This window comes from Momordica charantia (assembly GCF_013281855.1).
Source record: "Momordica charantia cultivar OHB3-1 chromosome 8 unlocalized genomic scaffold, Mcharantia_2.0 BLBB01000008.1, whole genome shotgun sequence".
In the NCBI taxonomy this organism is placed as follows: domain Eukaryota; kingdom Viridiplantae; phylum Streptophyta; class Magnoliopsida; order Cucurbitales; family Cucurbitaceae; genus Momordica; species Momordica charantia.
In genome coordinates this window covers 8004971-8032282 of record NW_028275166.1, presented here as the reverse complement: position 1 = coordinate 8032282, position 27312 = coordinate 8004971, and the positions used below count along the sequence as shown (strand labels likewise).

General features: G+C 36.7%; 4 protein-coding genes across 6 annotated transcripts; 2 read left to right on the top strand and 2 right to left on the bottom strand.

Moving 5' to 3' along the window:
* The first annotated feature begins 1503 nt into the window (after positions 1-1503).
* Positions 1504-4549, top strand: LOC111021089 (uncharacterized). Of its 2 annotated transcripts, XM_022297938.2 has the most exons (3): positions 1531-1758; positions 2951-3005; positions 3114-4549. In XM_022297938.2, exons 1-3 carry the CDS (start codon positions 1709-1711, stop codon positions 4227-4229), a joined length of 1221 nt encoding a protein of 406 aa, XP_022153630.1. In that variant the 5' UTR covers positions 1531-1708; the 3' UTR covers positions 4230-4549. The 2 variants fall into 2 exon arrangements, with proteins under 2 accessions (XP_022153629.1, XP_022153630.1); XM_022297937.2 differs by lacking the exon at positions 2951-3005 and having other exon boundaries at positions 1504-1758.
* A 136-nt stretch (positions 4550-4685) lies between these two features.
* Positions 4686-6737, top strand: LOC111021024 (Glycosyl hydrolase superfamily protein). 2 transcript variants are annotated; one of them, XM_088127546.1, is made up of 3 exons: positions 4686-5188; positions 5299-6326; positions 6433-6737. In XM_088127546.1, the coding sequence occupies exons 1-3, from the start codon at positions 5128-5130 to the stop codon at positions 6499-6501; spliced, it is 1158 nt and encodes a 385-aa protein (XP_087983672.1). In that variant the 5' UTR covers positions 4686-5127; the 3' UTR covers positions 6502-6737. The 2 variants fall into 2 exon arrangements, with proteins under 2 accessions (XP_087983672.1, XP_022153543.2); XM_022297851.2 differs by having other exon boundaries at positions 5296-6326.
* A 168-nt stretch (positions 6738-6905) lies between these two features.
* Positions 6906-8006, bottom strand: LOC111021043 (protein LURP-one-related 5). The gene is made up of 2 exons (XM_088127547.1): positions 7653-8006; positions 6906-7517 (listed from the first exon to the last, which is right to left on the bottom strand). Exons 1-2 carry the CDS (start codon positions 7887-7889, stop codon positions 7128-7130), a joined length of 627 nt encoding a protein of 208 aa, XP_087983673.1. The 5' UTR covers positions 7890-8006; the 3' UTR covers positions 6906-7127.
* A 16134-nt stretch (positions 8007-24140) lies between these two features.
* HP6 (histidine phosphotransfer protein 6) lies at positions 24141-26472 on the bottom strand. Its single transcript, XM_022297958.2, has 5 exons — positions 25797-26472; positions 25454-25584; positions 25213-25356; positions 24637-24709; positions 24141-24514 (listed from the first exon to the last, which is right to left on the bottom strand). The coding sequence occupies exons 1-5, from the start codon at positions 25863-25865 to the stop codon at positions 24458-24460; spliced, it is 474 nt and encodes a 157-aa protein (XP_022153650.1). The 5' UTR covers positions 25866-26472; the 3' UTR covers positions 24141-24457.
* Positions 26473-27312: the final 840 nt, after the last annotated feature.

The following is a 27312-nucleotide window of genomic DNA, read 5'->3' as shown; positions in this document are numbered from 1 at the left end:
CCCCCTCGGAGGGAAAGTTCTCAAGCTTTGACAAGTACGAAGAATCTACTAGCCCAGTAGACCATACTGAGACCTACAAATCTGTCATGGATTTCCATGTTTATTTAGACAAAATGAAATGTAGAGCTTTCTCTGTCACAATGCTAAGCGCAGCCAGGGACTGGTACAAGCAGCTCTCACCTTACTCCATAACATCCTGGAAGCAACTCTAGAAAGCTTTTATTGCCTAGTTCGGAGCACACCATGAGAAGAAGCACTCAACAACTCACTTACTTTCTATTGACTAGAAAGAGAAGGAAACCCCGCACGAATTCGTTAAGAGGTTTCTCATCCAGCAGGTCAATGTGTCTCATTGCTCAAATGATAAAGCGTGCTCCGCATTCATATCCGAGATCGAGCGCCTTACTTAGTCATTAGGGAAGAAGTCTGAGACTATCCTAAAAGGAGCCATCGAACAAATAAAGAAATTCATGGAGACAGAAGACCTTGTCCAATCCAAGAACATGAAGAGCGAGAAGTCCAATTGGCGCAGTCCACCCTAAAGAACCAGAGAGAGAGGGGCTGATTGACTTTTCTACACAATTTGTTTTTCTCTCTGCTCAAACTCCAATACAGCTAAATCAAATATTTAACTTCCACGTGGATTTTAAATTTGAGAACATCAGTACCATTATCCCTTGGTTAAAGGTTCACATTTTTAAAAACTAAAATAGTAATTAAAACAAATTATAATTATATTGTCATGTACACATACTCAATTTTCTCTACGATGAGTTTTTTTTATTTGTTGATTATTTTAAGATTTCTAAGTTAAAAGTCAAACTCATAAAACAACAAAACATAGGTCATAGGTTACAGTATCTCTAATCCAAATGTCACGGAGAAACCCAATGAAACAAACTAACTGTAACTGTAAAATTAAAAATGAAAAAAACTCTATCATACCATCCATGGAAAATGACAAGAAAGGAAAAAGCAAAAAGAAAAAAAAAAAAAAAACTTGAAGCCCAAGCCAACACAACACTGTCAGATTCGGACGTGAAATCCACATTTCAATTCCCTTAAAAGTAACGTTATCCGAAGCTTTTCACGTCCGCCACGACCGCTCCTTTCCAATTCTCCAAAACAAAGTGCGGGAAAACAAAAATTGCTTTCCATTTCAAAATTTTATGGATATAGAAAAAGAAAAAGAGAAAAAAAATTGGAATTTTGGAATCTTTGGATTTTTTTTCTTTTCTCCGAATTCACCCGCGTTGAGAAAGCTGGGATTTTTATGCAAGAAAAGTTACACTATTGCCGAGTACAGTTCAAGTCCCTGAATTGGCTTCTCTGATCTTGACACGATGGATGATCATCTAGGATTGGAAGATCACCCCGCTTCTGATTGGACAAAGTGTCAGATGGGTTTCGATTCCCATTGCTGTGAGGGTAACTTTAGCAGCGCCCAGTGGATTTGGGAGAGAGAGAGAGAGAGAGAGAGAGCTTGGAGGAGTAACCACCAAAAAAGCACACCTCAGAGTCTCTCTCAACGGTTTGTGTCTTCTTTTTTGGCCACACAACAAAATTAAACAAATAAAAAACCAGAGAGAAAGAGAAACAGAGAGTTTTCTAGAGAGAGAAAGAGAGATTGGTGGGAAGATGGAGAGCAAAGCGGAGGTGATGGTGCTGGAAAACGAAGCTCAAACTGAGAGTGGAGGAGGAGCCATGGATGAACTCATTTCTGTGGAGCTTCCTGCACCACCTACTTGGAAGAAACTGGTCTCCCTCTCTCTCTCTCTCTAAAACTTTTAGAAATTTGCCCAATTTAGGTCTTTTTTTTTCTTTGGCAAGAAAGCAAGTTTTTTCCACTTTCTGCTTCAATTTTTGCTTCTGGGTCTTGTGAATTTCATCTCAATGTTCTCTTTTTGTGGTAAAGTTTGTGTTTTTTCTGCTTTAGAACTCTGTTTTAGTTTTGGGCTTGTTTGGCAAATTGTGGGAGGTTTCAGCTTGTCCGAATGGTTAGGGTTATAATACAACGTTAAATCCTTGTTTGTGGCCCTTTTTCATGTCTGTGGTTACTGAAAATTGTTTTTACCCTCTGGGAAACGACATAGAAGAGGACTGAATTCTTTTGAAAGCTCGCTTTTTTCTCAATTTGTTGCATAGTCATTTGACTTTTGTGTAATTGTTGAAACTTTAGACATTTATTTGCTAAATCTTTTCCCTGAGAATTTTTTTGGATGGCGGATAGAGAAAAATTAGTTGCTATGAAGTTGTAGAAAATTCTTATGTGTAGGACATGACTACCTATGAAAGAGCTCCTGTCTGATTGAAAATAAGGAACTTGATGTACATGAAACCTGAAGAAAGAGTGTTAAAACTTAAGAGAGTGTTAAGTTCTCGGAGTTACGATCTTATGTTGTTCTGTGCGAAACGTCTCTGATATTCATGCTGTAGGATTTTGTGTACTTTAGAGAGAGAGCGAGACCGATCTTGGGAGCAGTTTTGATCTAGTTGCTGTTACTGTTGCTGCCTAAAGCAGTCTGCTCTTTAAGGCTGCAATAGAAACCGAAATGAAGGCCTTTGATCTGCCATTGGATGACCCGAGGCCTAAACATTTTAAATCTAACTTGTGGCTATTTTTGAAGTGTTTTCTGAATCAGCTGAGGAGTTTTGTGGCTTTTTGATTATTGTGTGAACTATGAAGTTTGTTATCTCTTTTACGTTATATGAAAAGTCTTTTGTAATTCAGTTCTCAGTTAGAGATTGAGAAATAACTTCTGATTCTTTGAAGCAGCAAAATCTACCAAGATTTTTCGGTTGTATCGAGGTGTCTCAGTAAAGACTGATGTCTATGCAATGCAAATCGCCCCCGTCCACCCCCACCATCTCTTCCATGTTTTTTCCTTTTTCTCAAATTGAGTGAGATGCATTAGCTCAGTTATTTGATGCCTTCTCTGATCATTTTCAGGTGGCTTGGGTGTTGTGTATGTTGTGTTCTTTGTGCCAAACTCTCGATGTTTGATGTAAATGGAACTTCTTCTTTGGAAGATTTTAATAACATGACTTCTGTCTTGTAAGGTTCTTTTGTGCATTTCTACTAAAACGAATTGTCGGTTCTTTTCCCTGTTCAGTTCATACCAAAGAAGGCAGGTACACCAAGAAAGAGCGAGATTGTATTCATTGCTCCAACTGGTGAAGAATTCAGCAACAGAAAACTGCTGGAGCAGTACTTGAAATCCCATCCTGGTAGTCCTGCAGTATCGGAGTTTGATTGGAGCACTGGCGAGACACCTAGAAGATCAGCAAGAATTAGCGAGAAGGTCAAGGCAACTCCGCCCAAAGAGGAGCCTCCAAGGAAACGGAGCCGAAAATCTTCTGGTTCTAAAAAGGATAACAAGGAGGAAGCTGATGCAGCTCCAAAGGTTCCTGAAGAAATTGAAATGAAAGATGCAGAGGGGAATGAGGAGATTCCTGTTGTTGAGGAAGACAAAGACGTTTATAATGATCGTCAGGCTGAAAATGGAGATAATCTGAAAGATGAACAGAAGGGAATCGAAAAAGTGGATGCTGATCCAGAAATAAGCAGTAAAGATAAGATGGGCAGCGATGCTGGTGAAACTGAAAATGGTCAAACAGAAGCAAAGGCAGCTACTGAGGAAAATGTTCCTGAGGTGAAAGAAGGTGAAAAGCAAGATCTCAAGGAAAGTTCAGATTTAGATGTTAACTTGGGAACTGTCGGTAACGATGAAACATATAAGAATGGTGGCAAAACTAACGGTCAAGATACCATTCAAGAGAAAACTGAAGGTCTGGAAGAAGTTGAAAAGCAGGGAAATGAGGTAGCAGAAATAGTCACACCTACTGAAGAAACTGTTGCTAGTGAGGTGAACCAAATTGAAAAAGCAGTAGCGCAAACTGAGATCGAGCAAGTAAACGACTCTCCCGACAAGAAAGAAAATTACTCTCTGGACAAGAAAGAAAACGACCCTGGCACTGTTGTCATCCAACAAGCAAACGGAGTTGTGGAGGAAGAGAAACAGAGTGATCAGAATGAAACAGTAGCCGCTGCACCAGATGCCGAGGCTGAGGGTAATCAAGATGTTTCAACAAATGGTGCATTAGTTCAGGCCGAGGACAGAAGTAAGGGTAATCAAGATGTTTCAACAAATGGTGCAAAGTGTAATGTTCAGGCCGAGGACAGAAGTATCGAACACGATAACTTGGTGAAAGAAAATGGCAAGCTTTAACTAGGACAGACCAATGGATCGATGCAGCGCATATATCACAACCGTCTGCTGACTGCTGTATTATGCCTACTTCCCATCACCTTTTGGTAGTCTCGACACCCGATCTTTGTTTCTGCAACTGTTTACGCTCTTCCACGGTGACGATAGCTTTAGTTTACCAATGTATTTACTGAAAAAGAGAACTTGTAGTAGTCAGGTTAGATTTTAGACTCTGTAGCTTTTGTTGTTTTTGGTTACCAGACTTCTTTTGACTGTAGAATGTTAAACGTTAATCAACCTTCTAATTTAACATTGGGTGAAAGATGTTTTTCCTGTTTAAATCCTTCTACCAATCATCAATTTTTCATTCTGAGTCTTATATTCTGCAATGGAAATCATTGTTTTGTTGCTTTTTTTTTTTTTCGGTTCCAACTTTTTTGCTCTAGAAACTTCAACATCACACTGAAATGAAACCTTTCTCAAAATCAACCCTTTTGCTCACTCTTTCTTTAACATGAAAATGGAAAGTGTCTCCAAATCAAATGGATATTCTAAAACCACATCAAACATCTGAAAGAAAGAAAAAAAAAATCTTGAAGCAGAAAATGGAGATTTTCCAAGGAAAGTAACAGATGAAAAGAAAGTGAAAAGAGAGGAAATTTTAGAGAGAGGAGAGACAGAGAAATAAAAGTGAGAGGAAAGGGAAGAATCTATTCTATGTCCCCATAAAACAACTCAAAGTCTTTTTCATCATGGAACTAAGAATAAAGAATCTTCTTCCTTCAGATCAAAATTTGAATCATCTTTGGACAAAGGCTAAGAATCTGAAGTCTATTTTTGTAATGCCCATGGCCATCAAACCCCACATCTTTCTACAAAAGGAACTCTATTTTCTTTCTGCTTTCGCCCCTCCTCACAAATGACCTCTTTTTCCTCTTTCTTCTGCTTCTTTTTTCCCTTCTGTGCCATTTTGCTAAATGGTCTGTTCCCTCTCCCCCTCTCTCTCCACTTTAACAACTTCTTGCTCTTTGATTCCATTGAACTTTGAGTTGAATTTTGGCTAACTATTGGCTTTTCTTTTTTACAGCAGTGGATGCAACTTGGACTTATGGAGTGAATTATGGAAGAATAGCTGATAATTTACCACCACCTGAAAGTGTGGTGACACTTCTGAAAGCTGCAAAGATAAAGAACATCAGAATCTATGATGCTGATCATGGAGTCCTCACCGCCTTCAAAGGTTCTGGTATCGAGATTGTGGTTGGTCTTGGCAATGAATATCTCAAGGACATAAGCGTCGCGGAGGATCGCGCCATGAACTGGATTAAAGAGAATGTTCAGCCATTCCTCCCCGACACTCATATACGAGGGATTGCGGTTGGGAACGAGGTGTTGGGGAGCGGCGACCCCGAGCTGTGGGAGGTTCTTGTGCCTGCAGTTAAAAATGTTTACAATGCTCTCTATAGGCTTCAATTGACAGCCATTGTGCAAGTTTCAAGTCCGCATTCAGAAGCTGTTTTTGCAAACTCATTTCCACCTTCATCCTGCACTTTTAGGGAAGATGTTGTGCCATTTATGAAGCCTCTTTTGCAGTTCTTCTCCCAAATTGGCTCTCCTTTCTTCATTAATGCATATCCATTCTTGGCTTACAAGAATGATCCTGAACATATTGACATCAACTATGCCCTCTTCAAGAAGAACAAGGGGATCTTCGATGCAAAAACCAACCTGCATTACGATAACATGTTCGAGGCTCAAGTTGATGCGGCTTATGCTGCACTCGAAAAGGCCGGGTTTGCGAAGATGCCAGTCATCGTCTCAGAGACTGGCTGGGCATCTCATGGGGATGAGAACGAAGCTGGTGCTAATTTGAAAAATGCAAGAACATACAATCGAAATCTACGAAAGAAGTTGATGAAGAAGAAGGGAACTCCCTACCGGCCGAAAACCGTGGTGAAGGCTTACATTTTTGCTCTGTTCAACGAGAACTCGAAGCCGGGGCCGACGTCGGAAAGAAACTTCGGGCTGTTCAGGGCGGATGGCAGCATTTCATACGATATCGGCTTCACGGGGCTCAAACCTTCCTCTGCAGGACCCTCATCTCTTCTCTCTTTCAAGGTATGATTTTCTTTTCATGAACAGTCAGATTTTTCAAACTGATTTCTATCATTCAAGTTTAGTTCATTCGAGTTTATTTTTGTTTTTGTAAATCAAAAAATGGCAGAAACTTGGATTTGGAAGCTGGTTTGGCTCAACCTGTGCTGCTGTGCTGCTGCTGATTCTTGCATCTTAGAAAAAAACTACACAAGACATTACAAAGCAGCTCAAGATCAAGCAGTTTGCAAAAACTTACAATTACAATTCATCTTCAATTCTTTGAGTTAACTGTAATTATATGAATTTTTAAAACACCAACTGATTGATTTTTTTTTTCAACACAACATTTCATCAATGTAACAAATCCCATTCTTTAATACTCTGTCTCTGTTGTTCCATTTCCAATCAAGGCTTTGTTTGCTGATACTCAAATCATATTCCACACCCTTTTTTTTCCCATTCATTTCAGGCTGTAAAAATGGTAACATATACACATTTGTCAACATCAAATCTAAAAAGAAAAAAAGTAAGAACTATAAACAAAGACATAAAATTCCCATCAAACAGGTGGGAAAGAGGAGCCAACACCTCAAACAAAAATGTCGAAACACAAATCCCTTGAGACTTATTCAATTTCAGTCACTGAATTTTGAAATGTACAAAATTTTGTTCTCGTACAAGGAGCCTGGTTAAAAATGCAGTGGAGGTATACCATGTATGTTCAAAGTATATGGGTTTCACTTTCTCCGAGAGGAACTGAATCTGGACATTTTAAATTAAGTGAACAAAATATATATTTTATCTCGAAAAAAAGCTGTAAAATCAATCAAGGGTGGGATCTAGTTCAGCGGCAGAATCTAGCCCATCATCACCGTTGATGCGATCAAGAACAAGCACCAAAGCCATGGCGAAAGCTCCATCAAAACCAGGCTTGAGAGAGAGAGAGAAAACGTCTTTTCCAAGCATGACATTGGTGGAAGCATCCACTTTCCTCCTAATCTCCGCCACCGGCTCTTTCCCGGCGTTCAAAACCGTGCAGTAGCGTTGCCCAAAACACCCCTCGATCTGATAGTCCTCGCCGGAATTTCCGTACATCTCCACAGTCACGCTCGACCGTCCGATGATGGACGACCACCGGACGCCGAAGATCGGTTTCTGGCGGTCGATCCTCTCCCGGAGATACCCTTCCCACCGTTGATGCAGACTCGGCCTCTGTTTCGCAGAAACAGAGCAAAACCAAAAACAGAGTTAAAAACAAACACTCAATGAAACAAGAACAGAAATTAATTTGAACAAATAGGCAGAACCCAGTTGAATTGAAGGAAAAAGAAAGAGAAAAAAAGTAACCTTTCGGCGGAGAGTGAAGAGGCAGCGACCGAGGGGGTCCATGAGAACGAGTTCATCCTTGTAACGAGAGTCAGGGCCGTAGGAGTCGACTCGGAAGACGAGGTTGCCTTTGCAGTCGTAGACGGTGAAGCCGTCGCCGGCGAAGAAGAGAGAGGTTTTCATGACAGTGAAATGGGTGGCGGCTGCGATTCCATTGCAGAGATCAAATTGGGAGTCATCGACGGAAGAGACCTTCATTTTGGAGATGAGGAATGGGGATGATGGAGAGAAGTTGGAGATGGTGCGTGGTTTATAAAGAGGAGAGAAAGTGAGTGAGAATGGGAAAGAGAAAGGGGGACAGAGATTAAAGGGTCGGCGGGGACGGTACAATTGTTTTGGAGAAAAAGCTCAGAAAAAATGGCGTCTGGTCAACCTCAACCATTGCCAGAGAGAGAGAGAGTGGTGGGTCTGGTTTGAAAAAATGAACGCGGAGATTAATGTTTTGACGTGTTGGAGGGCGTACAACTTTTACTTTTGTATTATTATCGGCGCAAAAATATGTCTTCACCAATTGAATCATGACAACTGATCAATTATGTTTTTCTATTTTAAATTCATCAAATTTTTATTTATGTCAAATAAATCTATATTATAATTTTATCTCACGGATTTGATGGTACTTAAACTCCCATATGTACAATCATTGAATAGTTTGGACTAATCCGAGCCATACAGTAGAACTATTTGTGATCAACTTCAGTAACAAACTCTATCAGTTATAACACGACCGTCTCCCATTAATTAACTCCTATAAATACGACATCATTCCCACTCACAAGTAAGTGATTCTGTCTTGGAACCGACTTATTAGCTCGGACTTTAGACTGACCTGAGCATCAGAGTGTTTGTTCCTTGCGTGTAGGTCTTTTTCTATAGCTCACTCCGTACAGCTAGACCGATTAAGAAAGTTTATAAAATTATTAGAAACTTCTTGAAATACACAAAGTTTAAAGTTCAGGGACTCACTTTATTAGTACGAGCCTTTTAGATAAAATTGAAAAATTAAAATCGCATGTCTCCAAAAAGTAGCCAATAATGTAACATTATATAAATATGAATAAATTTGTGGTCCTAATGATGGTTACAAAGCTAAGCTCGAAATTTAGTTGTATCGATCCAAATTTTGGGTGCACAATAGAACTCTATTATGGTGTGTATAAATGGTCAACATCGATAGTCTTGTTACGCAACATGGAGAAGAAAAGAAGATAGGGATGAGAGCAAGTTTTGGATGATTATTTGAGGAGGACTATTGTCCGAAGGAAGAATTGTTCAGGATGTGAATACAGTCATGAGCGTTGTGACCAAATTAAAAAAATATTATAGAAAAAAACTCCAAATCATATAATTAGATCGAAAATCACAAAATAGAGTCCACATCATTTTTAATACACTGCTGATGTGGCAAGCAATAAATGGGAGAGAGTATAGTACTCTCGTAGTACCAAAAATTTTCTCCAATTAAATTATATAATTTAATTATTATAATAGTTTGGTAACCCTTTTAAGGATTTAATTGTTATAATTTATAAAGTTTTTTTTTTATAAATATAACAACAAAAATTATTACGAGAGCCAAATTTGAATCTAAAAAATATATTTACTAGGTGTTATTAATTTTTTAATAGTTTAGTTAATAAAAACTTTAAGACATTTGATACCAAACTCGATATTCGTAACGAGGGACAGAAGAAAAAATTTATACATAAACAATTTAAAAGGAGTTTGCCATACTAGTTACGCCTTGCTTCTTTCAACTATATATGTAACATGTTATGCAACGGAAAATCGACAAGTAACCAAGCTGCAAAGGAACGAAGAAAGCGAGCGACATAGAGCCAATCGATTCCCCTCGGGTCCTGCAACTTTGAATTAGGGTTTTAACTGCGGAAGGTTCTGGAATCATCTTCACGGTTATAAGTAGCAGTGAGGTCCAATCCTGAAGAGGCAAGTAAACATCTCTAGTTCACTGTTTTCTCAACTTTTCCTTGCTAACTTAGACATCGGAGCTCGTGTGACTAAGGTCACACCGGTTTAGATTGATTTGGTTTTGCAGGTATCAGCCCCCGAATTATCAAGTTAGGTGTGTGCAAGGAGGAGAACCGGAGGACGAAATCCACACATCAACAATTGACGCCGTCTGTGGAGACGATTTAAGGCATCCAGTCAAGCAACATGACACTAGAAAAGAGTCCACAACACTCTGATGACAACTGCTATACCAAGAGGAGGTTGAACTTGGACGACCCCCAGGTTAGAGGACCCGAAGATGGGACCAGCCCATCAAACCCGGAACGTCAGGAAGGGTTGCCCGAGACGCATGTAGTAATGACCCCTGAGCTACTCCAAAAGCAGTTTGCAACCCTGGAAGACAAGATAGAGGGCATGCTTCAATGCATGACCCAAGTCCTTCAATAATTCGAACAACAAGAGCCCGATGAGATACCTTTTGTTAGAGACCCCAGAAAAAGGAAGGGTCCAGCAGACGACGAACAGTGCAGGGAGCAAGCTGAGGATAGGTGGAAACACCAGACGACGAACCCGGATTTTTTACTCCCAAAAGAGCAAAAAACAACAGAAATCCCCGATACCAAATGGGGGCAAGAACAACTAGGATAACCGAAACTCTGAGCCGATAGACCTCGACAAAGACAAACCGACGGATCGGCCACAGTTGTCGGAGAAGTGACAAAACTAAAAGGAGAAGGGGTTCGACCTCGAAGAACTACTGGATCAGGCCGACTCACCATTTACGGAGGAGATCATGAAGGAGAAGGTCCCTCCAAAATTCAAGCTACCCACGGTGAAACAATTCAACAGGACGGCCGACCCAGTGGACAATCTAATGCTTATCGAGAATGGATGAATATCTACGGGGTGTCAGAGGCAGTTAGATGCTGGGTGTTCTCGACCATGTTGAACGAGTCGGCTAGAATATGGTTCCGACAATTAAAACGAGGTTCAATCTCGAGCTTCAAAAGCCTGGCTAGGGCGTTCGTAACCAGTTTGTAGGGGGACAGAGTCGGAGCCGACGCGTATTTTATCTTTTAACTATTAAACAAAGGGCGACAGAGAGCCTACACGATTATGTGGCTCGGTTCAACAAGGAAAAGCTGCAGGTGGAGGGCCTCACAGACGCTGTATCTCTACTGGCCTTCATGTCCGACATCAGGGATGAGTACTTATCATTCTCGTTCGGGAAGAAGACACCGAGCACCTTCTCGGAGGCGCTGAGCCGAGCTCAGAAGTACATGAGTGATGGTAAGTTCTTTTACTCAAAAAAGGAGCCAGAAGGAAAACGGTCCGACCATAAGAGAGAGAGGTTGGGAGATAAGCCACAGGGGTCGAGGTGGGAGAAAAGAGATCGGAGTAGCCAGAAAGATCCACCCCAAAAATTCGAAAAATATACGCCAACTACCGTTCCACTCGAGCAAGTACTAATGGAGACCAAAGACCAAAGGTTGCTTAAATGGACAGAGAGGATGAAGGCACCTCTGACTAAAAGAAGCAAAGGTCGATATTGCCTTTTCCACAGGGATCACGGCCATGCAACTCAGGATTGTTTTGACCTCAAGGAAGACGTGGAAAGACTCATCCGGAAGGGGTACCTTAAAGAGTATGTAGAGGACCCTAAAGCGACACAAAATGGCGAGAACGACAAGTCACCTGCTCGAGAAATTCGATAATTGGAGGCCCAATAGAGGGAAAGTCCGGGAGAAAAAGAAAGGCAAACGTATGAGAAGCTAGGGCGAGCCTCCAACAAAGTAAGGTTTACCATGCATATGTTGCGGACCGATCTACGAAGATCAAGTTTTCAGAGGACGAGGCGATTCACCTCCTCCACCTGCATAACGATACGGTGGTTATCACCTTGAAAATAGCCAACGCAAAATTGCAACGAATTTTGGTGGATGGGGGCAGCTCAGCAGATATCATCTCCTTGACAGCCTACAAAGCCATGGATTTAGGAGAAGAGGTGCTTAAGAGCAGCCCGGCACCATTGATAGGATTTGGAGGAGAACGGGTCATTCCCGATAGGAGAATAGAGTTGCCCGTTCGGAAGTGGGCCAAAAAGTATCACCAAAACGGTGAACTTTTTGGTCGTTGACTACACATCCTCCTACAATGCAATATTGGGAAGACCGACAATGCACATGCTCAAAGCGATACCATCCATGTACCACCAGTCCATGAAGTTCCCAACACCTGGTGGAGTAGGAGAAATTAAAGGAGAGCAACGAGTATTGCGTGCGTGCTACTATACTTTAATGAGGGGCAATGACAAGACTTCTACTACGGGGCCATTGATCTTTCCTTTCCTTTTTCCCTTCAAATTCCCTATCAACGTTGTCTTCAAAATCCAAAACTGGATGCCAAATGACTTTAATAAAACACCTTGCCTCGTCTACAAACATACTCTCAAGGAGTGAATATCGACAATACACTACCTTAAGAGTAAGGGGCAACAGGTCATGATCAGAAGACTCGGTGACACAAGCTTAGTAAAACTAGCCCAAATCGAGCAGGGGTCGGATCCGAGCCCTGCTTGGCGTCAACCAGGTGCGATGAAGCAGGAACTACATTAATCGACAAATTTGGAAAGAACAATTAAACAATCTCAACACGGACAAATCAGAAGCGGGTCGATTGACCTAGCACGGTTAAAGCATAAGATGGAGTAAACGCCAAACGACAGCATGTATAAAACCATTGGCTATGGCCAAAGGGTTAGAAACCTATGAAAATAAAGCAACAAAATCAACTCCATAGGGGTTAGAGCCGTAAGCCAATAATTGTTGGTAGCAGAGGGTTAATTGATGATTCTAAAGAAATACAAGCGAAGATAGTGACAAAGTAAATAAAATTCGTGAAAACGCTAAACATAGGCAAAGCAACTCGCTACCCTCTCAAGCTATCCTATTACTCGTCGTCGTCGTCATCCATGTCGCCAGGAGCATCACGCTCGACTCTAAAACGCTCCGGGAGGAAGGAGAAGTCAATATAGGGTGTTGGTTAGAAACTTAGCGAAGAGACCAGGAAACGCCGCACTCAGTGGCAGAATTTTGCAAGTCAACGTACTCCTGAGTTTTTCTGAATTCCCGGCCAAGAATTTAGAATTCGAGAGCCGGGCATTAGCCTCGTCAAGTCTCCTCTGCAGGTTGGCCAGCTCATCTCGAGATTTTCTCTTCTCCATTTCCAACTTACGTTTGGTACTCTCTAGAAGACTGTTGACTTGGTTCAAGGAAGAAAGAGCCTGATTAAGCTCTTCTCGAGGGGCATAGTGGCAACAGAGGTGGTTAATTTCATCGACAACCCGACCCGAGAATACTACTAGACTATTGAAAACCTCCCAAATATAAAAACCGACGTTAGGAGAAGATGCTATGACAAATGCTTGAAGCTGCAAAGTGCTCACCAGGTGGAGATCGCTAAGGCACGTACTGATTCTGTGCTGAGGATTTGATAGGCCAAAATCTGACCCGCTCGATGAGTCGTCGAGCCCCTGCCAAAGGCTAAATGCCCTTTCTAGATAGGCTGTCCCGTCAACATCAACACTATACGGGCCAGAGAAAGGGAAGATTGAAGCTTGAGAGGAGCTCCTTGGATGACCTCGAGGGGAAGACGGGATAGACGTCCCATGAAGTCGGGCAGAACGCCTCGGAGCTGTAGGAGGTATGGAGGATCGAACCTACTGGGAAGGGAGTCCCTCCTCGGTCAAGTCAGTCACTTCGCTATCTGAAGCCCAGCTAGAGCCGGCCCCCGAACTCCGAGCGTTTCGACGGCATTCTTTTTCATACAGTGAAGCACTTCGTCTCGACATTTCTACAAATAGAGATAAAAGTAAAAATCGACTTTCATGCAAAACGTAGAAAAGATTTCGACAAAAACCTGGAGGGTTATGAGGGGGAGCCAAGCTAAAATCCACTAAGTTTTGCTCCTTAACCAAATATAGGCCCCAATGCTCGGTATCTGGTAATTGGATAACGGTATGGTAAAAATTGAACGCCTCTACAAGGAAAGAGAAATATCAGTATCGATATCTACGAATGTCCCGATAGAGCTCGGGAATCTACTTACCTAACTCCTTACACTCGGTCGAGACGGGAAAGTACAATCCTCTCTCGTCACGGGCTAACCAATCACCACCTCAAAGAACCACTCGTTCTTCCAATGCTTCATTGAGGAAGGACCCATAACAAGAACCTGGTTCCGAGAACTAACGTAAAAATGAAAGTTATCCTCGGGACTGTGTTTGAGGTAATAAAGAGACATGAAATCAGCGACGGTTAGAGGTTGCTCGCCCCTGAGGTACGACCACAAAATAAAGCAACTAATCAAAGTAGACCACCCATTCGGGACGATTTGGGAAGGAGCTACTTGATTGAAAGCTAAAAAGTTTTGAAGGAAAAGAGGCAATGGTAGGCGGACTCCAAATTGGAACATGACTGCGTAAAATACAACCTCATCGGAAAAGAACCATCGATACTCTCTCTTGGATTCGGAAGACGAAGGCTAACCGAATCCGGGATACGGTATTTTGAACGCATGCGACGCAGGTCCCTCGTCGTAAGAGTGGAGTTATCCACCCAAAACGTACGATAGGGTCGAGATTCGGACGAAGGATTCAACGATGACCCATCATCTGAGGAGGTCAATTCGAAATTAAGGTCAGCCATGAAGAGAAAACACGACAAAAAGCAAAGCAAAGAGAGGTATACCTTGTAGGAAGGTTGATAAGAAATGGAAAGAATAGAGGGGTTTAAATAGCCCTCAACTCAAGGCACAGCTCTCGGTCTGGAGGTCTTTACCCAACAGACCGAGGTGTGCTCGACTCGGTATTAAGGTCACGAGTCTATTGTCGACGTGACAACTACATGGTCGGTTGCCTCGGGTCTTGAAAAGAAATGGTAAATCGACATGTAACCTTCTTGTGTCTCGTGAAGATGGGGCAATTCACTGCGGTTATGGTTCTCACGAGTCCCACAGTGACATGACAACTCAATAGGTTCGGGCCACGATCTTTGACCGTTAGACCGAGGCGTGCTCGGCGCGGACCTCGAAGAGCTCGTGATCTCCTCGATCACGGGCCTGATATGGAAGGACAAGTTACGACAAAAGCTATACTCTCAAGGAGATGAAGACAAAATCGGAAGCATTGCCTCTGGCCCTGCAACTCTGAATTAGGGTTTTAACTGCGAAAGGTTCTGAAATCATCTTTACGGCTATAAGTAGCAGTGAGGTCCAACCCTGAAGAGGCAAGTAAACATCTCTAGTTCACTGTTTTCTCAACCTTCCCTTGCTAACTTAAGCATCGGAGCCCGTGTGACTAAGGTCACACCGGTTTAGATTGATTTGGTTTTGCAGGTATCAACCTCCGAATAATCAAGTTAGATGTGTACGAGGAGGAGAATCGGATGATTGAAATCCACACATCAATATAACATAAAGCACAAAATCATAGGACATTAGAAAATTATGCGTAAAAATATTAATTAGGAAAACAGATCATGGCATGAAAATGTGAATAAATTTGTAATACAAAGTATAAAGATTTATAAGATTTGATGCTCTAATTCATTTTTATAAAATATAGTACGTGAAATATTAATAGGAAGTAGATAAGAGAACGATGTAAACGTGATGGATATCGAAAACGAGAGATATTTTTTAAGTCACGCTACGTGGACACATGAACAAATTATTATATGCTTTTGGCGTTTTGGGGATTTATGGGGTCCACAGTCCCTCCAATAATTCTTTCTTTTTCTCTCTTTTATCACTTCTAATTTTTTATTTAATATTAATAAAGTTGTGAAAGTACAATTATTAATATAAAATGTGTTCTTCTTGTTGATTTTAGTTCTCGTATAGTTTTTAATTGTCATTGTTTATGCAAGGAAATAATCAAGGTCAAATTTTGGTTAAGATTGAATTCGATCTAAGTTCCAACTTCAAGCACGATGGAAAGACCTGTATAAGAGGATTAAATCTCGGACGCTCAAGTTAGTAAACAGCTCGAACTCAATAGTAGGTTTGAGGAGAAATTCGATACATGTGATTGAAATGAGGCATTCTATTTATAGGTGCAGGATCCTGTTGGAAAATTAACGGTCCTGTATAATTTCCACTTCTACAGAGATATCCAAACACAACAGAAAATATGCAAATAGGAAGAAAACTGTACAAGCACGTTAACGACACAACATATTATACTGGTCCACTAAGGGCTACGTCCAGTCTTCCACTCAGATATGGTAATTCACTAATATTGTTAAGGATTAGATACAATAAACTCTCGCCAAAATTATCTCCTAGAGGTCACAACAAAACTCCCCTAACTTCTAAGTATTTTAACACAAATCCGACAGACATTGCGACGGGCGGCTACCTTTGTCGGAGTAGAGATCGAATCTGTCGGGTCTTCCAGATCGAACCCGAACAGTTTAACTAAGATATTGCCGGTTAATGAAGGAATAATGATTAAGTCCCTCCACCTTAGAAGATTCGAGATGGAGCTGCCTGGATGATGTATATAGTATTTCTTGGTGTATCAATATCCTCCAAGTGGCACACCAATTTCCCTCCCCAAATAGTCATAATCAATTGAAGCAATGCGACTCTTCTCTCAATAGCTTCTAACTATTTTCAAATGTCTAAATATATAATTAAATTTTTAGGATTACAGTTGTACGGATACTATTGTCTTCAAGTAATATACTATTTTATTCCTTATACTTTTAGTTTTTGTTCATTTTGATCCGTCTATTTCTAAAATGTCTATTTTGATCAATGTAGTTTTAATTTTGATTCATTTTAGCATTTGTATGTTCAAAATGTTTGTTTTAGTTCCTTTTCTTTTAAAAAGTGATCATATGTTTATCCTTTTTAAAATTTTTTAATGCAAATTCTATACACAGTAGAAATCCTATAATATAAAATTATAGCTATATTTCAAGAAATATAATGAATGTAGTGTCGTGTTAAAATTGTGATATAGAAAATAAAGTTAAGAGACAAAAACAATCACTTCTTAAGAGTGTAAGGGACCAAAACCAACCTCTAAAAATATAGGGACTAACACAGATAAAACTTAAAAGTACCATGACCAAAATGAATATTAATTTTTAAAATATAGGGACCAAAATGAACAAAAGTTAAGATTAAAATAATATTTTAACGATTCATTTTCATTATCAGCTAGGTTAGTTGTTACTCAACAATTCCATATTAAAAAATTATTTACTAAGGAAAATTTACGGTGGGAAAAGAATGAATAGGTATTATGGGAATATATAATAAAATTTCTCTCAATGATTAAAATATTAGAAACTTCTCCCTAGATTAAAATAAAAAAATTGAAGTCTCATTCTATATGATATATTTGTAATACTATATTATAAATTTAAGAAAACTCATATTCAAATGGAAATGAAAGTTTTTTTTTTCTTTATATAAGAAAAAACCACTTTCAAATTATGTGGTTGTTGCAATTACATCCTCAATCCTCAAGTTTATGGAGTTATTATAATTAAATCTCATGACTAATAATTTCTCAAAAAAAAAAAAAATCTCATGACTAATATAGTAATTATGGTAGAATCTAAATACAACGATATCATAATTATGTGAGGAATTACTTTTTTAGTGGCAATGTCTACATATCTTTTTTTAATAAATAAAATTGAGAAAAAGGGGAAAAGAAAAGAAAAAGAAAAAGAAAAGAAGAAAACATCATTTCTGGTTTCTACCAAAGCTGTTTCTAAAAAATCAAATTATTTTTTATTTTTTATTTTTTAAAACAAAAAAATTATGTTTAAACGTGATTTTTTTCTTCTGGGAAATGATTTTTAAAGGTGACTTCGACCATATTTCTCATATTTGTTAAATTAATTTGATTTTTTAGATTATTTTTTACATATTTTTTTTAGTATAAGATAAGATTGAACTCAAGCTATTGATTGAAAATATATACCAATTACCACTTAACTATACTTTTTACATAATTTGATTCTTACCACTTAACACTATTTAATTAAGTCATTACAATCTATATTTCTTCATCATCTTCTTTTTTTTTCTTAATTTTTAAATTATGCCATCCCAATTCTACTTTGATTTATTAAATTTATACAAAGAACAAAAACGCTTATCTTGTATTAGAATAGTTTTTTTTTTTCTCTTTTTCAAGTGAAGCAAAATTACCATATTCTGACGAAAAATCAGTTGGAATCTATATTAAAACTAAATTCTTATTCATTTAATAAAGATAGTTACTTATAAAAAATGCATAATTCAACCACATTCGTGTATTAAAAACAAAATAATAATAATAATAATAACCACTTTCGCCGTAAAAAAAAGAAGAAGAAAAGAACTACTTTCTAGAAGAGAATCAATTTTATTTCTGGAAAAGAAAGTACATACAAGTTTCTCTTTTTCTTTTTTATTTTTTCGAGTTTGAAAGAAAATATACATATTAAAAAATGCATTTAACACGTTATATTTTTTTTAAGAGAAAAGAAAAGGGCACATGGGGACATGATACTTTTCCATTTTTTTTTTGTTTTTTGTTTTTTTTTTTTTGGATAAATGGGACATGACGCTTTGTTGGTAATGGGGCGCCCATTCAGTTAATAGAATCTCCCACAATGTTTACCACCAAAATAGTAAAGAAGAGAAAAATTTGATCACTATATTAACTTTTAGGTTTAAATACTCAATTTGATTACTATATTAACTTTGAGATTTAATACTCTTTTCTCGTCACTGTCACTGTACTCTCAATTTTTTATTATTTAGTTTTTGTATTTTCAAAACGTTTAAAATCAACCTTTTGAAATCATATAGACGAACGGTTTGACATCGATTAGAATAACTATGAAATTTCAAGTCAAATATTAATAAGGTGACCGTCTACTCTTTCATTTGAGATTGAAAGTTTAAGTCAATACGAATATAGTTCAATTAGATAAGACATGCACTTATTACCAAGTCTCTAAAGTCATGCCATATGACAAAATGCATTAATATGATAACAATAGTGATAATTTGTGAGGTTTGACTAAACTATTAGAGACCAATTGAAAGTTTTAAAGTCATAGAGATCAAATTGAAATAGTGTCCGAATAAGGTTGCAATTGAAATTTTGTTGGTCAAATTTGTTATTTAACCTTAAAATAATGATGAAATTGAGCATCAAAATAAAAAAGAATTGACATAAGGAATCTATCCTTGATTCCTTGTTACGTATATAACCACGAAATTGATGCCTCACTTTGCGGGTGCATTAAACTTAGAATAATGTTCAAATAAATATAAAATCTATATTAAATAATATGGTAATTAAGTCATATTTTATTATTATAATAATCTTTATAGTTTAGTAGGTTAATTAAAAAGTTACACAAAAGAACTTTCCGTTTAATAACGTAAGAAAACTAATTTTCTTTATCAATTTGGTGAACCACTTTAATCCATTTTCCACGAGAGGAAAGCGATGGAATAAAGTTTCATTTGTCTTTTCCCAATACAATTTAGATTAATTTAATTAGACTTTACCATTTTGTTTATCATGTGTCGTGAACTTTTAAATTGTAGATGACTTAAAAATAGTTTAGAGATGTAATTTTACATCATCGGTAAAAGAAATAGAACTTTTTAAATTTAATAAATACCTAATTGAAACTAAACCTAGATTATGGAAACTGAGTCCATATACTACAACCCAATTATTTATTAAATGAAATAATACAACAAATTTCTTAAATTTATTGATATTTTTTTCAAGAGTATTTATTAACGTCGATATTTTCGCCGAGATCACTTGGATAAAAAATTTTATGATTTTAATTCTAATATTATTGGAAACCAAAATATTCCGACATTTTTAATTTAAGGTTCAGTGTTCCATCTTAGAATACTTTAGGGTTATTAATGGAGGGCAGAAGAGAACAAGGTAGAAGCTTTAAAGGCGTGGGCTTTAGGGTGGAATTTTGGAGACAAAATATAACAGCTATTTAATTTCAATCCACTTTTTCGTTTGCAAATTTTGAGCCACAAAACCATAATCTCTATTTTCTTTAATTTGCTAGCCCTATGTTGACCCCTTCTGATGCCCTTTGAAAGTTTAATTTATTCTCTCTCCCACCACATTTTTTTGGGTCAAAAAGTTTATGTAAGACCACCAAGAAAGCAATGGTTTGTAATATTTTGATTAAATTATAAATCTAGATCTTATATATTTAATCTTTGAATTTCAAAAAGTTTCAATTATATCTTTCTAACTTTGATTTCTTCATCTATTTAGTATTTGTTGTTACCATTAACATTCATTAGTTTATTTTAGCTATTTGCATTACATGCTAATACAATTAAAAATTTATTGGGCTGTAAATATAGCACCAAAATCGATTAGAAAAAGTAAGGAAGAACTTAGTATATAAGTTACATGCCTTAAAAATTAATTTCTACGTGTTTCTCATACCTTAAAAATTAATTTCTATGTGTTTTTTAGCATCAAATATTGTAGGATAGGACCACTATCCTATGAGATTAGTCGAGGTGTGTACAAGCTGACCCAAATACTCATGCTTATTAAAAAAAAAAAAATTAAGTATATATAAGTTAATGGATGACAATATCTTCATTAGTCATTAATATAAAGCCTGTTGAGTAGAATTCAATACCAAAATCGCATGGGTTTTAAGATTAAAAATGGACAATATCTATAACTTAAAAAATATAGAGACTTAATTATAACTTATAAATGCATAATAAATATTAAAAAGTAAATATAACATAAAAAATTGAATATCTAATAAAAAGATTCTTGTTACTCAGAATAAGAAATAGTTATCAAATATATTTTTTATTTTCTTTTCCGTAAGGAAAAAAATTACCAAACAAAACTCTACTTTTATTTCTTAAAAAAAAAACAAAGGAACAAGAAACGAGAAGCATAAATAATTTGTTATCCAACGAATCCTAACGTAATCTCAGAACTCAATATAAGTAATTCATGTACACAGCCAAATACGTTGTTTATCCCAAATCATATGGACGTCAAATGCCCCAAAGGAAAAAAAAATCAATCAAGTAGAGCAATTAACAGTCAAGGAAAGCCAATTTGTACAACACAAGTTGTCAAAGTGGTAAGCATACAATATATATTTATATCTCACTGTCTTTTTCTATAAGATATCTCATTGTCATTTACTGTCATTTGGTGTCGACCAACCTTTGGTAATAACAGGTTTTATGAAATACAAAACATAAACAGTGTCTTTTTTTTTAATATTTATTTTTGGGAGAGTAGCTCATTATTAGGACTTGTGTTTATGATATTGTGTTCAAATAGGAACTATATTTCGTGTTTTGTTATTGGAAACTGATTTCAGTATATTTTCATATTGTTAAATTATATTTTTATCATGATTTGTTTTTAGTAATAATTTAGAATAAATTTATGTTACAATTGGATAAATAAATAATATTAATTAAAATAGAATAATAGTATAATAAAATTAAAATATTAATGGAATATAAAAAATTTGAAAATTTATTCCGCTAGATTTTTTTTTTCCTTTTTAGTACATATGGGGATATATATATATGTCAATTACTGCTGAGCTAAGATTTATATTGATAATTATTAGATCATTCGATCACCCAACATGAACATAGTGGTTAAAATACTTATTTCCGACTATTGCTAAAACGAAATGGGAAGCCCATTTCTTATTATTAGGTTGATTGGTTTGGAACCTTAGGCGAAACCCAAAGAAGAAGACAATATTGAGCGTTTCTTATCACAACTTTTTTTCATAGCAGAAGTATTTACTGGCCAAAAAACGTGAGCGTCCCTACGCTAGTGGCTGATCGTTTCCACCGAAAGATGCTTAACCATGAGATTGTGAGTTTAAATCTCTAACCTAGCCCTCCGCTGAAAAAAAAAAAAAGAAGAGGATGGCTACATTAGTAATATGCCAAAAATAACTCATGAAATGATTTATGAAATACTAATGCATGCTGTGATATGCATAAACTGTTTTTGTCAACTGTTTATAATTAGAGTCTAGTCCTCTATTTATGTATCACTCTCTCCGTTTTCTTCCTCGGCTTAAAGAGGGAAAAAGCTGAGCTGGGCCTATGTCGATAAGCCCAATTAGCCCATTTGTAAATCCCCAAGTTACAAAATAATATGAGAAGGGGATACTCTAGATTTAAAATAGGATAATCACCAATTTTATTTTATTATGTATGTTTTGAAAAGAGTAAAATTTCAAAATTTCAAAATTTCAAAATTGCTAAATTGCAAAAGAAATATATAAAGTAGTACGAAAAATTTAAGGTAAACTATTTTTAGAGAAATGATAGTGACAAATATATATATATATATATTTGCTAGGACTATACTCATTCCATTATTTTGCTTTTCAACATTAATGACGGAATGTTAATATCAATGTATAGTTAATAGATAAGACATTTATTTATTCATCTGAGGTTAGAAGTTTAAATTCCCTCGTTCACTTTGTTGACATAAACATTTCATTAAAAATATTATCAATTTCACTTTTTTTTAGTTCAATAATTGATTATTGAAAAATAGAATCATCGACTTTAGAGATTATAATGAGTATTTTATCGTCAACTTGAGACAAACTTATCCTTGAAAATATAGATAAATGATGTTTTCTAATAAAGAAAAACAGAGATTTAATCTAAAAGAAAGAAGTAGATGTTTTTAATGGCTAAATTAATTAAAGCTAGGCTATGGATAAAAGTTGTTATTGATTGCCACTAAAATAGTGGGCTGGTTTATCGGTTTGTAATTTCTGTACTAACTCATTGGGATAAATTATATTATTGATTAAATTTCTACTCATTAATTAGGAGATAATTAATATCTCTTAAATATGCCAAAAATCATAATCTTTTTAACCCCATTCTAGAAAACATTGTTTTGTTCAAAGGAAAAAAAAAGGAAAAAATCTTGAAAGCATTGTGGAATAATTGAGTCAAAACTACACGTATTTCAAATCTTCTTCCTGTTTTCGAAACCCTAATCTCAATCTCCGAAAAATTAAAATTTAATTTTGATGAGTTGACTAATTGATGTGATGCCCTTTTCGAGGGTTTGTTCCCCCACCCACTTGTTTTCCCTCAAATTAATGCTTCAATAGCTACAACTTCCAATTCATGGGTTGTGCTTCTTACTTCAATTTTGGGAAATGAAATTCCCAAAAACAAAAAACTTGTAAAGTCAATATTAGAAAGAAGTCATGGAGGATGTTTATTTCATATTTTTAATACACTCAATTTCAATCTGGGTGGACTTTTAATAAGGTGGACATAAATCACTGCTCAACTTAATTAATTATAGTATGTAAACCTTCGAAGTTGACATAAATCACTGCTGAACTTTATATGGCGTTCTTTCCATCGTGGGTAAAAGTGCTAGCGACAAACTTCCCGAACCATTGACTGACCTTTGTTTAGGAGAGAGAAGTTTATTCATTCAATGAAGTTTTCTTTGTTTGATCTAATAAGGAGGTGTTAGAAATAAGCCACCATCCGACGAAACAGCGATGTACAACAGAGCTATCCGAGACATCGAGCAAAGAGCTCTAATGCACGTATTCGGAGCTACACGAATGTCATAGTCGCAAAAGTTGGATCAAGATCATAACAACGGCATTCTAGAAATGGTTGGGACAGCCACAATTGATGTAATATCTGGGTGCCTACGGCGGTGGAAGGTTCAATCAAGACTTCTTGTTACATTAGCCCAAACTGATGTGTACTATGTAAACATTGGAGTGAATCTTTGGATCACTTTGCTTCCGCACTGCCCATGCACTTCTTCTCTTTAGTACCAACTTCTCAATATTTTCAATATCTCTACCTCTCTCCCTGGTCGGATCGAGAGCTATTTTTTAATGAAGCCTTTGCATCTCAATCCAACAACAGTAAAAAAATTATTTGGTGTAATGCCGTTGTGCTATTCTACGGAGTGTATGAGTCGAAAGAAATAACCACCTTTACTCGAACATCTACAAATCTTCCGCCAACCTCCGGAAAGATATCAAAGTCTCCGTCTCATCATGGTCTTCAAAATCTTCCCCTTTTTTGAAATATGATATTTTTACTATTTAGCTAAATTGGAACGCTTTCGCTTAGCCTCCTTTTTTTTTTTCTTTTTCTTTACGTACCTCTTTAATGAAATAGTTTATTTTCTTTAACTTAATTATAACATAAATTTATATGTTATTTGATAGGATAAAGAGATTATAAGTTAAATCCTTCTAGTAAAGGTTGTTTTCTTCATCTACAACTCAGTGAAATTCTCGCTTAGTAATTTTTCTCATACTCTTAAGATTCCATATAAATAACCAAAGTCTTAAAGAATATATTAAGAAGATCAAATTCAGATTTCTGAGTCGGGTAGAATTTTACCATTTTCTATAAGGAACTGTCAAACTTGATGAGAGTATCATTAGTTTGAATCTAATGTTACAAGCACAGCCACTTTTTGGCAGATAAAACTCAACCCAAAACCAAGAAAAAAAAGGGAAGCAAAGAAAAAGAATATGATAAACTCTACAAAAATTCAAAAGATGTTTGAGTTGAGAAAAAAAGTAGGGTTTTCCAATGGGCCATCCCATTGTTCTTTTTTGGAAACAGACGATAGGCTCTTTTGCTTCTCCCAAATCATCCCCTTTTTTATCTTCTCATTATAAACTACTTCTTTTTCTTCTCCCCTTTTAATTCTGCTGCATTGGGTATCTAACTCCTGCGGCTAAAACTCTTTGCTGCTCTATCTGTATGATCACATGCAAATTATACAACCCAAAAAGAAAAAAAAGGAGCCAACTTTAATGAATATTCCTTTCAATTTATAAATTAAAGAAGCTAGCTTTATGAGATTTTATAATATAATCACCTGAAACAGCTCGTGGAGTTTGCTCTTTAAGTAACAATACTCGTGTTCAAGAACTTCCAATGCTCTCAAGCACCTGAAAAAAAACACACACACAAAACCCAGAAATTTAGGTCAAAATCTAGACTTTGTACTTTGCTCTTCTGTCTTGTAGAGTACTGTTCAGAATCTAAAAAAAGAAAAACAAACTTTTAAAATTACATCTAACAGGCTCTAACTCCTACATTCTATGGGACGATATAAGAATGACTACTTTCTCTTAGTCATCTAAATCATGGTTTTATGTAATTATGACATTTTTCTACCCGTTAAATTGAAGTGCTTTCGTTTAGCTTCCATTTGTAGTATATTTCTCACATATCTTTAAAAAAATTGTCTAATACATTTCCGAACTTTCAAAGTTTGTTCTAATTAGTCCACGAACTTTTGATTTTATATCTAATAAAAGTCTCTGAACTACAAGGTCGGAGTCCTACCAAACACAAAATTGAAAGACAGGAAGGTGAAAGTTGAGGACTTCTTTTTTATAGTTTAGGAAGTAATTAAGAATAAAATATTGTTTTAAGGTTTAATTTTTACCCAGCACGATTGTTTTGTTCAGAAGCGGCTCGAAAGGCAATGCAGACATTTCTGACTCTGTTGGCTCCTATACTGGAGCTGCTCCCCATCAGCTGATTCAAATGGCTTCCCATTTTCTTGCAGTCAGTCAACTCTCTGTCAACTCTGTCCAATCCAAACAACACCCTAATTAGGTTTCATATAAATTCTTTCATCTGTATATGCATCAAAATTAGAAAAAAAATAAAGGGTCAATTCTTACAATAATGCTCTTAGATTTTTCAATAGCCTCTCAGACTCTTGGAAGTAAATGTTTACAACTTCTGATACAAAGTTTGGAGAGCTCTCATCTTGGAGCTGTTGCAGCTGCAAGAATTGCTCATCCAACACTCCCTACATTAAAACAAAACAATGAATAAGCAAGAATCACTCAAATAACCCAAAATTTTTCATTATTCTCAGTGATTGAAGGAAAACCCTAGAAGAAAATTTACATTTTGCAAGGGAAAGGAAGCAAAAAAAAATAAACATTCCGAAAGATGAATAAATCACCACTCAACTAAAAAACTTAAGTTGATAGGAAGAATTGATATGAAATGAATTACTTGATGGAAGAGTAGGGCGAGCAGACGATTCATGTCGGCTCGTAACCTGTCGGCCCCGAAGCCAAGCATCCACAGAGGCAGACCCGTTTTGGCTGATTCCACAGATTCACAAATTGAATTTTTCCCTTTTTTCTCTCTAAGCCAATAAAAAGTATGACAAAGGTTTGGCCTTTGTTCAATTATTTGCTTCCAAAGTGTTTATTTTCTTTTCTTCGCCTGATTTTGGGGCTGGTATTTAAAGGCCATGGCTAAGGAAGGGGTGGAGGTGCCGGAGCCAATCCTGGTGTTCCACGTGTAGAGTTATTGGGGAATTTATGGGGCTGGCCCGAGGTGAATGTGGGGTATCAACCGGACCAGTTTCAGAGAGAGGAGGCGATGGTGACCTGCTCCGCCAGTAGCCAGTAAGCTCGCGTGCTGTCAGAAAGAAGCGGCGGGAGCCGGGAAGGAATGAACAGAGGGACTCCCACCCGACAGCCACCTGCAGCCGGTTGCCTGTCAGGTTTTTTTTTTGGTTAATTTTTTTGCTGTTCCACGCTGCCAAAACACATGCTCGAGGGTTTACATTGATAAAGACCAAAACTTTTTGGTTGCCCACTTTTACTTTTGTTTTTGTTTTGTTTGTTTCTCGGGAAAATGTGTTTGGGAGAGGTGCCTAGGAGTTTGGGTGGAAGTAGGGTTTTTGAGCGCCCGATAAACAAGGTTTTGTGTGAGGTGACAATATGTAATAACCCTTTTTTCTTTCCTTTTTCTTAGACACTAAACTAGCTACCGTTTGTTTGTAACTTACTTTTTGATGGGGTAAATTCCAAGTTCGGTTACAATTGCTTTCACTTCATGCTTGTATTTTAAATTCCCTTTTAATAGATTTATGGACTTTTAAGAAACTTTGTGCATCGTACGCGATCGTTTATATGACGTGTTGATTGTATCTTTTATAGATTATGTGTCCGGTTGATTTCGAGTGCAAGTTCAAGAGTTTGATGGTGTAAATAGATTGAGTTGACGATAGAGATCAAGACACAACATAAAAAGTTTAAGGACCGGTTAGAATTTTCTTTTAAAATATATGGACTAAATAGATATAACTTTAAAAATTTGGACTTTTCTTAATTTTAGAGTTCAAAGGTGTAAATAATTACCATAAAAACGGGCTTCTTAGAGAACTATGGTAAGTTAATTTTGAACTTTTAAATATGCTTCCATTTCTAGTAGTTTTTTTTATTTTTCAATAAGTTTCCATATATATTTTAGAAATAGAATTATATAAAAATGTCAGGACAATTTGAACCGTTTCCCTCCGTAAAACAAAATTGAAAAATTTGGACTTCTAATCTCAAAGAGAGAAGTATATTTCACTGGCTATACGTTGATGTTCGCATTTTTATTATATTATTAAATATAAAATAACTGTATCACTTTGTTTTAGGTATGAAATTGTGAGACTATGAAAACAGAAAAGAAAAAAAAAAAAAAAAAAGAGCAGAGGATCAGAAGATGATGATGATGACGTGGAAGG